General features: G+C 57.0%; 2 protein-coding genes across 3 annotated transcripts in view; one reads left to right on the top strand and one right to left on the bottom strand.

The window, feature by feature from the left end:
* The window catches only part of LOC135404424 (class I histocompatibility antigen, F10 alpha chain-like), a 538,949-nt gene that overhangs the window by 66,400 nt on the left and 461,922 nt on the right, over positions 1-10,627 (bottom strand). The window lies entirely within an intron of this gene.
* Positions 8,343-10,627, top strand: part of LOC135405985 (class II histocompatibility antigen, B-L beta chain-like) — a 4,275-nt gene continuing 1,990 nt past the window's right edge. Inside the window, exons 1-4 of the mRNA XM_064640497.1 lie at positions 8,343-8,530; positions 9,041-9,307; positions 9,954-10,235; positions 10,504-10,610. Of these exons, the coding sequence (XP_064496567.1) occupies positions 8,446-8,530; positions 9,041-9,307; positions 9,954-10,235; positions 10,504-10,610 (741 nt within the window). The 5' untranslated portion in view covers positions 8,343-8,445. The remainder of the gene's footprint in view (positions 8,531-9,040; positions 9,308-9,953; positions 10,236-10,503; positions 10,611-10,627) is intronic.

Raw genomic sequence — 10,627 nt, forward strand, 5'->3', positions numbered from 1 at the left:
GTTTGTCCAGCGTGAGCTGGCTTGCTCCCAACGTTGAATAAACAAATACCTTGCTGCTTAAAGATAAAAAAGTCTCTGAGCAGTTTCTCGGACCGATTTTTTGGATTCAGCGCCCACTCAGTCCCAGGATGATCCCAGTCACTCCTGGTCTCTCCCAGTTGCTCCCAGTTTCCTCCATGTGGTCCCACTCATTCCCAGTTGCCTCCAGAAGCTTCCAGCATGATCCCAGTTGCTCACAACCACTTCCAGTCATCCACAGTGCACTCCCAGTTGCTCCCAGTATGATCCCAATCCCCTCCTGCATGATCCCACTCACTCCTGGTATGATCCCAGTATGACCCCAGTCACCCTCAGTGTGTTCTCAGTTGCTCCCAGCATGGGCCAAGCTGCTCCCACTGTGATCCCAGTATGGTCCCAGTTGCTCCCAGTTGCCCCTAGCACAGATCCAGTCACTCCAAGTATGATCCCGGTCTTCCCTCCTGACAGTCCCACTCAATCCCAGTTGCTTCTATTGTAAATCCAGTCACTCACAGTTCCTTCCAGTTGCCCCCAGCCTGGTCCTAATTCCCCTTCACGTAGTCCCAGTCACTCCCAGTACAGTCCCAGTTACCCCCACCATGGTTGCAGACACTCCCAGTATATCCCAGTAGAGCCCTCAGCATGCTCATAGTCCTTCCCAGTCACTCCCAGTTGCCCCTGTAACATTCCAGTTTCCACCAGTATGATCCCAGTGACTCCAAGGCACTCCCACTATGTCCTATGTCGCCTCCAGTTGCTCCCAGTAGTCCTCAGTGTGGTCCCAGTTGCTCCCAGTATGATCCCTGTTGCCCCAGTTCTGGTCCTGGAGGGTCCCAGTGTGCTCAGATCCTGCTCCCAGGGGGGTCCTGCTGGGTCCCAGTCCTGGTCCCCGTGTATCCTGATGTCTCAGTCCATCCCAGTCCATCCCAGTCCATTCCAGTCTATCCCAGTCTGTCCCAGTCTGTCTCGGTCCATCCCAGTCCATTCCATCCCAGTCCATCCCAGTCCATCCCAGTCTGTCCCAGTCCATCCCAGTCCATCCCAGTCCATCCCAGTCCATCCCAATCCATCCCAGTCCATCCCAGTCAGTCCCAATACATCCCGGTCCATCCCAGTCCATCCCAGTCCCTTCCCAGCAGCCGCCGCCGTTTCCCGGGTCCTGCCCCCCCGCCCCCCAAGATGCTGACGGGGGTCGGGGCTCCGTCTTTGCCTTCGTCTCCCTGGGCCTGCCTGGAATGAAGGGGCCGCTGGGACACCGCGGGACCTCCTGAAACCAAAGGAACCCTGGGAGAATTTGGACACTCCTGCAATCAAGGCACAATTGGGACACTGCAGGGCCCCATGGAAAAAAAGGAACCTTGTGACACTGCGGAATTCATGGAATCCAGGGGCCTTTGTGACAGGGGGGCCTCCTGGAACCAAAGGAAGCCTGAGGTGTTTCAGAAGGTCATGGAATCAAGGGGCCACTGGGACACTGCAGGGCCTCTGGCAATTAAAGGAACACTGGGACACTGGGGCAGGACATCCCCCCTGCAATGGCACCAAGACAATGCCCCATTTGCAAAGGGGTCAGTGCTGAGCTGAGAGGGGGCCGGGACAAGGCAGGAGATGTTGGACCCCAGACTGGTTTCACCCCAAATGAAGCCCCTGATGGTGAGGGAACCCCTGGAGTCCAAGGACTGTCAGTCCCTGGGTTCCTACCAGAAATGGCCAGTCCCCTTTCCCAGGGGCAGGTTCTTCCAACAGAACCCTTCTTGGGGGGGGTGTGGAGATTCCTGCCTTGGCTGGGGACCCCCCAAGGTCACTGCTGGAGGTTGAGAGCAGAGATCTCCCCACGAGCGCTGCTCTGGGGGAGTTCCATCCCTCTCTAATTAAGAATTATTGCTTGTTTGCCACGTTCAGTAGAATTGCTTCAACAATTGCTTTAGTGTAGTGCCCTGTCCTACCTTATCCTGTACTACTGGTAGTTTTACTGTGTATGTTGTGTAGTAAATAATTCTGGTTTAGACCTTTTGTCTGATCATTATTAAGAATAAGTAGTTCATTGATATAAATATATCTGCTTTTCCATCATTAAAACCTGTGGGACAAAACTGGTTCAATCCCATCTCTATAATTCCTTAAATTCAAAGCATTGGCATAACCCAAGGCTGAGATTGGATCCAGCTGCCCCCAGACTCCTCTGGGAGCAGGAGTTCAGAAAGCCAGGGAGTCCGTTCTGCACCTCGGGACTCCAGGGCAGGACTTCTCCAATCAACTTTGTCTAAGCCTTGAACTCCCCCTGCCACAGAGGGGATGGGGAAAGGGGAGCAGGAAAGGGGAGAAGAGGTGGGAAAAAGGGGGGGTGGGACCCCTTCAGCTGAGGGGCCAAAGGGGTGGGACCCCCAAAGGGAGCACAGGGAAGCTGTGGTTTAGTGGGACAATAGGAAAGGGGTGGGAGAGAAGGGAAAAGTGTTGGGCTGAGACCCCCAAAACTGAGTGTGAAGGGTGTTGAGACCCCAAAGTTATTGGGAGGGGGGTGGGAGCCCCAAACTGAGTGCAGGGGGGATGTGGGGCTTGTGGGGACCACAGGAAAGGGGTGGGAAAGGGGCAGAAAAGGGGGGGTGGGACAGCAGGAAGAGAAGTCCCATGGGGGTCCCTTGGTGTCCCCATCACATGAGCCCTGGAGCAGTTCCCTGGGGCTCTGGGGGGGTTGGATCTGCACTGGGGGGGTCCCCAACCCCCCTGTCCATCCCTGGGGGGCTGATGGGGGGTTCCCCTCCACCAAACAGCCAGTGCTGCAGTGGCCACGGGGGAAAAGGTGGGAAAAGGGGGGTCTGGGGTGGCCCCTGAGCTCCCACCCTGCTGTGGGGTATCACAGCCAGCACGGCTTCCCCAGAGGAAAGGCCTGCTGATCACACCTGAGTTACTTTATGACATCATCACCCCCTGACTGATCAAGGGAAGGCAATTGATGGGACCTTTTTGGGTTTCAGTGAAGCTTCCCATAGTGTCCGTGCCCAGATCCCTCTGGACAAAGTGTCCAGCCCAGAGCTGGATAAACACACCCTGTGCTGGGCCAGCAATGGGCTCCCGGGTCGGGCACAGAGGGTGGCAGTGACTGGGGGGACATCAGATGGGGGTCACTAGGGGGCTTCCCCAGGGCTCCATCTGGGCCCTGTACTCTCCAACATCTCCATCCATGACTTGGACGCAGCACTGGAAGGGACACGGAGCAAGTTTGCAGATGACCCCAACCTGGGAGGAGCTGCTGAGTCCCTGGAGGGCAGGGAGGCCCTGCAGAGAGACCTGGACAGATGCCAGGGCTGGGAATCACCACCCATGGAATTCCACAAGGGGCAGTGCCGGATTCTGCCCCTGGGATGGGGCAACCCCAGATGTGGGGACAGAGTGGGAATGAGAGGCTGGAGAGCAGTGCTGGGAAAGGGCCCTGGGGGTCCTGGGGGTGCCCACTTGGCCAGGAGTCAGCAGTGCCCTGGCAGCCAGGAGGGACAACCCTGTCCTGGGGGCATCAGGCCCAGCATGGCCGGGCCAGGGAGGGGATTGTCCCGCTCTGCTCTGCCCTGGGGCGGCCTCACCTCAATAGTGGGGCACTCTGGGGGGACACAATGGAAGGAAGAGATGGAGCCAGTAGAGAGTGTCCAAAGGAGTCTGATTGTGCTGGTTTAAAGGTAAAGCAGCAGGGGAAATGAACTCAACCTAAAAGAGAGATTATAAGTCTGAATAACAATTTAATAAAATAACACAATAAGTACGATTATACAGACAAACAGTTGGTTTTATCCCACAAAACCCAAATGTATAACCCAGCACCCTGGGGCATGAACAGAGTGGTGTTTGTTGGGCCCCCTGAGCCCAAAGTAAAGGGAGAGGGGAAAAAAAACCTGTCACAGACACAACAGTGACATCACAGGGACAGCAGTGACATCACAGACACATCGGTGACATCACAGTAACAGCAGTGACATCACAGGGACAGCAGTGACATCACAAAGGGACAGTAGTGACATCACAAAGACAACAGTGACATCACAGGCACAGCAGTGACATCACAGGGACAGCGGTGACATCACAGAGACAGCAGTGACATCACAGGGACATTGGTGACATCACAGGGACATTGATGACATCACAGGCACAGCAGTGATATCACAGAGAGAGCTGTGACATCACAGGGACAGCAGTTACATCACAGGGACATTGGTGACATCACAGAGACATCGGTGACATCACAGTCACAGCAGTTACATCCCAGGGACATTGATGACATCGCAGGGACACTGGTGACATCACAGGCATATCGGTGACATCACAGAGACAGTGGTGACGTCAAAAAGACAGCGGAGATGTCACAAAAACAGTGGTGACATCACAGAGACATCTGTGACATCAAAGGTACAGCGGTGACATCACAGGCACAGCGGTGACATCGCAGGGACAGCGGTGACATCACAGATACACCAGTGACATCACAGGCACATCGGTGACATCACAGTCACAGCAGTGACATCACAGGGACAGCAGTGACATCACAGGCAGAGCAGTGACAAATAGAGTTTAAGTCTTGTGAATTCCTTCAGCTGTACCAGGCAGGGCTGAGTCCTGGATCCACCCACGGCTGCGTTCAGGTGGATATCTTAGTCCTGAGACTAAACCACGTGGGCCTGAGCAGCACTGATAAGAAGGAGTATCTTGGCCTGCCCCCAGGGCTGGGAAGCATTCCAGAAGAAGAAACTGTTTTTGCAGGCCTGTGACCAAAGCAGGACAGGTTGAAGGAGGGATGTTCCCCAAACGCAGCGGAGCAGCGCGATGGCTCCAGCGCTGGGGCTGGGGGGGCTCCTGGGGCTCCTGGGGGACCCAGGGGGGCAATGAAGGGTCAGTGGGACCCCCTGGAACGGGCACCTCCTGAACTCCCATTTCTGGGCACTGGGACCCCTCTGAACTGCCATTCTTGGGAAGAGGACTCTCCTGTGCCCCTTCCCTGGCACCAAGACCTCCCTGTACCCCCTTATCCATCCTTGGGACCCCCCTGAACACCCTTCCCTGGGCACCAGAACCCCCCTGAGCCCCCATTCTCAAACGGGTACCACCCTTAACCCCCATTCCTGGGCACAGGGACCCCCCTGCACCTGCCCTCAGACGGGCAGCCAATGAGGAGCCGTCGCCAGGGGAAGGCGCTGAGTGACTGCGCACGCTCCGAGAGAGGAAGACGTTGAGCCTTCACCCCCCGCGACCACCGAGACGAGCAGCAGAGAGAAGTGCGCAGGGCCAGGGGCGTGTCCCGAGATTTACAGAGAGCACCGCCCACTGCCCGTGGGTCATGAATATGTAACACACGTGACGTCTTGATCAGGACGGGATCTACATCCAATACCGTACTAATGGAAGCCCTTTCAACCTAAGGCGACTGAAGGCCCACACCAAGACCTTAAACCATCTTGTCCAGGAGCTGCTTTATGCTGATGACGCCGCCCTCGTCGCTCACACAGAAGCAGCTCTGCAGCGTTTAACATCCTGCTTTGCTGAGGCTGCTGAGCTCTTTGGGCTGAAAGTCAGCTTAAAGAAAACAGAAGTTCTCCATCAACCTCCACCTCAGGAAGTCCCCCATCATCTCCACATCACCATTGGCCAATCAGAGCTCAAATCAGTCCAGCAGTTTAATTACCTGGGCAGCCTCATCTCCTCGGATGGTGAGATTGACGGAGAGATGGACAACAGGTTAGCAAAGGCATATAATGCTTTCCAAAAACTCCATAAAAGAGTTTGGCGAAATAAACACTTGAAGAAAAGCACCAAGATCAGTGTTTACAGAGCCATTGTGCTGTCTACTCTTTTATATGGATCCCATCATGGGTCATCTACAGCCACCACCTGCGACTCCTGGAACGCTTCCATCAACGCTGCCTCCGTACAATCCTAAACATCCACTGGTCAGATGATGTGACCAATCCATCTGTTCTAGAACAGGCAGCAGTCACAAGTATTGAGGCCATGTTGCTGAGAACACAGCTGTGCTGGGCAGGGCACGTCTCCAGGATGAAGGACCAACCACCCTCTCCCTAAGATCGTGCTCTGTGGTGAACTTGCCACCGGCTGCCACAAGAGAGGAGCCCCAAAGAGGAGATACAAGGACTGCCTGAAAGAACATCTCAGCCTTGGCCACATTGATCTTCATCACTGGTCTACTCTGGCCTCCAGTCGGGAGGTCTGGAGACACCCCATCTCTAACGCTGCTGCTTCCTTTGAGAACGCAGCAGGATCACCATCGAGGAGAAAAGACAACGCAGAAAGAACCGTGTCCTGTCGATCCCATCCAAGGAGTCTTTCTGCTCTGCCTTTTGCAACTGGACGTGTCTATCTCGTATTGGCCTCTTTAGCCACCAGTGTGCTTGTAGCAAATGTGGGCAGAGCCCTTCCCAAATCTTCATTCATGCAGCTCAGCCATGATTTTGGATATTTATTTGGGAGTCTGGACTCATTGGTTTATTTGGTTCTGGAACTGGTATTTGGTTTATTTGGTTTTGGAAGCAGGTATTTGGTTTATTTTGTTTATTTGTTTATTTTGCAACCTGTACTTCACGTTGCAAAGAAAGAATCTTGAAGAAATCCTTTCTGGTATTTTGGATATTAACTTGTGATTTCTGGACTTATAAGTTGATTTGGTTTTGGAAACTAGTATTTGGTTTATTTGGTTTTGGAAACTGGTAGTTAGGTTTTTTTGTATTCTTGAACCATTGGAAACAAATTGGGACCCCCTTGGAGGGACAAAGCTGTTGATGCTCCAGGGCTTCCAGGACCCTGAGGATTCCAGTGCCCACTGAAAGTGTTATTCAGGGAGATCCTCTCAGTCCCTGGATCCAGGGAGTTCCAAGCAAGATCCCTGGGAATTCATTAAGGCATTAAAAGATTTATAAAAGGTATATAAAGGTTCATAAAAGGTATATAAAGATATATAAAAGGTGTACCTACCCAACATAGAAATGGAGCTCTATAATACAATATGATTGACTTATAAAAAGCTGTGATAGAACTGTAAAAGAAGAGGTGTGATGCCTCAGAGCTTTTTGGTTTTTTAACTTTTGTAGATTTTAGAAGTAGTGGTGTAGTGATTGTAGATTTTAATGTAGCTGCATTCTATCCCTTACCCTGTAGCATAATGTTTGCACATCCCCAACCCTGTTACCCCATCCCATATCAATCCCTCTAAATCCCGTTAGCGTGTTTAGTCTTCTTTTCAAGGCAGAATTGTAGAAAAGCCTGGACCAGAAGACATCCCACAGACACAGCCACCTTCAAGCCCAGAACTCTGGAGGAGCTCCAAGGACTGTGGGTGCTGTGAAGAAGATGAAGTTGAGGAAGAATGGGTCCCAAAGATCCCAAGTCCAATTCCCAAAGGGGTGTGTTGGGGGCAGAACGGGGCAGAAGTGGGGGGTGGAGAGATCTGGGGTTGGATGGACCTTGTTCTAAAATCCCAGAGCCACTGCCTGGGGGGTGCCCGTCGTGTGTGTTCCCCTGGCCTGAGGCTCCACTGAAGGACCTGCTCTCTTTATCTCATCTCATCCACTCCCCTGGCCTGGAGTCTTTTCCTCTGCGCTCTCTTGAGGCAACGGGGACTGGACCTACCAGGTGCTGGGGATGCTGGAAATCCCCCCCGGTGCCGGGTGGAGCACGTCAGCCTGGAGCACCCCCTCAGCTGGGACTGGGGTACGGCCCGGCCCCCCCAGCACCGGGGGCACACTGGGAGGGGGGTGAGGGGCTCTGGGGGCCTTAGGGGGAATTGGGAGGGAGTTTCGGGGTAAGTAAAAGGGTCTAGGGGGGAATGGAGAGGCTGAGAAGGAGGTTGGTGGGTGCTGGGAGGGCTCAGAGGGGCCTTGGTGAGTCCTGGGGGCAACTGGGAGGGAGTTTGGGGGAGTCTTTTGGGGATGGGAGCAACTTTGCGGGGAAATGGAAAGGCTGAGAAGGGATTTGGAGGGTCCTTAGAGGGATGAGGGGGCCCAGCCTGGACCCGCCAATCCATCCCCGTGCTGATTTTGGGGGGGTCATGTGTCCCCCTGTACCTGCTTTTGTTCTGACTCCAGCCGACTGCTCCCGGTGTTCCCAGTAAAGCTTCCCAATTCTCTGCACTCCCTGGAAGCCCATTTTTGGGTTCACCTGAGCTCCCCCCTCCCCCGCAGCCCACGGACCCCCCGAACCCCCCAGCCCCGGGGCTGCCGCGGGGGCCCCCAAGGGCCCTCAGCCAATCCCAAAGCGCCCACGCCGCCCGCGCCCAATCCCAGCGCGCCGCGCTGATGACTCATCAGTCGCCGGGAAGACGCCTCGACAAAAGGGCCCCAACTGCGCCCTCAGCCAAGCCCAGCGCGCCCCAAACCCCCCAAAACGGCGCCGCCCGGCTGGTTTTGGGCTGTCAGCAGCTGTCCGGCGCTGGGCATGGAGCGTGTGCGGGGAGCTGGGGCCGTGCTGGCGGTGCTGGTGGTGCTGGGAGCCCCCCCGGCTGCGGGCGAGGAGCTGTCGGGTGAGCGGGGGGGGCGGGCAGGGGGATGGGGTGGGAAAGGGGGGAAAGAGGGGAGAAAAGAGGGGATGGGAGCCCCAAAAGTGAGTGGGAGGGGGGTTGGAAAGCCCGGAGTGAGTGGGAGAGGTGGGAGCCCCAGAGTGAGGGCGGGGGGGTTCTGGGGATTGTGGGGACGTTGGGAAAGGGGTGGGAGAGGGGGCAAGGGGGTGTGGGAGAGCAGGCAGAGGGGTGCCCTGGGGATCCCTGGGTGTCCCTTGAGCCCTGGAGCGGTTCCCTGAGGCTCTGGGGGGGATCAGATCAGCAGTGGGGGGTTCCCAACCCCCCTGTCCATCCCCGGGGGCTGATTGGGGGGTTCCCCTCACCCAAGAGCCGGTGCTGGGGCGTCCATGGGGCAGAGGGGGGTGGGAAAGGGGGGTCCGGGGTGGCCCCCTGAGCTGCCAGCCTGCTGGGGGGGCCTAAGGGATGATGGGGGGGGACACGAGGACACCCTTGACCCGTGTCCTGCACACACAGGGGTGTTCCAGGAGTTGACTACGAGCGAGTGTTACTTCATCAACGGCACCGAGCGGGTGAGATTCTTCGAGACATTCATCTACAACCGGGAGCAGTACGTGCACTTCGACAGCGATGTGGGGGTCTATGTGGGGGACACACCGGACGGGGAGGAGGTTGCCAAGTACTGGAACAGCGACCCGGAATGGCTGGAGCACAGACGGTCTGCGGTGGACCTATGCCGGTACAACTACGAGGTGTCCACCCCGCTCCTGGTGAACCGCAGAGGTGAGCGTGGGGCAGAGCGGGTCCCCTCGGGCTCTGCCCCGGGAATGACTCTGGAGCCCCTCAAACCCTCCCTGGGAATCACCCCAGACCCTTCAGCCCTCCCTCGGCCTTTCCCATGCCCTTTGGCTCCCTCCCAGTTCTTCCCAGTCCACTCCATTCTCTCCCAGTTTATCCCAGTTTCTCCCAGTGTACCCCAGTCCATCCCAGTCTCTCCCAGTGCCCCCCCGCGCCTCCACCCCGCTGAGGCCACCGAGCTCCCGCCCTCAGCCAATCCCAGCGCGCCTCTCTGATGACGCTCCAGTTGCCAGGCAGACCCAAACCAAAGACTTCCCTCGTCAGGATTCAGCCTCCCAGTCTCGATCGCTTCCTTCCCAGTCCAGACCAGCCCATTCCCAGTCATTCCCAGTCCCTCTCACTCCCTCTCACTCCACTCCCAGACCCTCTGGATCCATTCCCAGACCCTCTCAGTCCATTCCCAGTCGTTCTCACTTCACTCCCACATCTCCCAACTCTCTCCCCAGTGCCCCGCCAGCCAATCCTCTTCTATCCCAGTCAATTCCCAGTCCCTCCCAGTGACATCCCAGTCCCTCCCAATGCCATCCCAATCCCTACCAATGCCCTCCAAGCCCTGTGCCCTCCCTCCCAGTGCCCCCCAGCGTGTCCATCTCGCTGGTGCTGTCGAGCTCCCAGCCCGGCCCCGGCCGCCTACTCTGCTCCGTCATGGATTTCTACCCTGCACCGGTGCAGGTGAGGTGGTTCCAGGATGGGCAGGAGCTGCCGGAGCACGTGGTGGCCACCGACGTGGTCCCCAACGGGGACTGGAGCTACCAGGTGCTGGTGCTGCTGGAAATCCCCCCCCGGCGCGGGGTCACCTACAGCTGCCAGGTGGAGCACGTCAGCCTGGAGCACCCCCTCAGCCGGCACTGGGGTACGGCCCGGCCCCCCCAGCACCGGGGGCACAGTGGGGGCGACTGGGAGGGAGTTTGGTGGGTGCTGGGGGTGATGGGAGGGGGGTTGGAGGGTCCTAAAGGGTCTGGGAGGGGCTGGGTGGGATCCCTACAGGGGCTGGGAAGGGACTGGCAGGAGGTTTCAGGGACCCCCGGGTGGGCTGGGGGAGAGCGGGCCGGGCTCTGTGGGGTGCCGGGGGGTGCGTGGGAGGAGGTTTTGGGGGTGCTGACCCCCCCGGCTCCCCCCAGAGATGCCACCGGACACCGTCCGCAGCAAGACGCTGGTGGGGGTCGGGGGCTTCGTCTTGGGCTTGGTCTTCCTGGCGCTGGGGCTCGGCTTCTACCTGCGGGAGAAGGTAAAGGGGGGTCCCCA

Source organism: Pseudopipra pipra, chromosome W, assembly GCF_036250125.1.
Source record: "Pseudopipra pipra isolate bDixPip1 chromosome W, bDixPip1.hap1, whole genome shotgun sequence".
Classification (NCBI taxonomy): domain Eukaryota; kingdom Metazoa; phylum Chordata; class Aves; order Passeriformes; family Pipridae; genus Pseudopipra; species Pseudopipra pipra.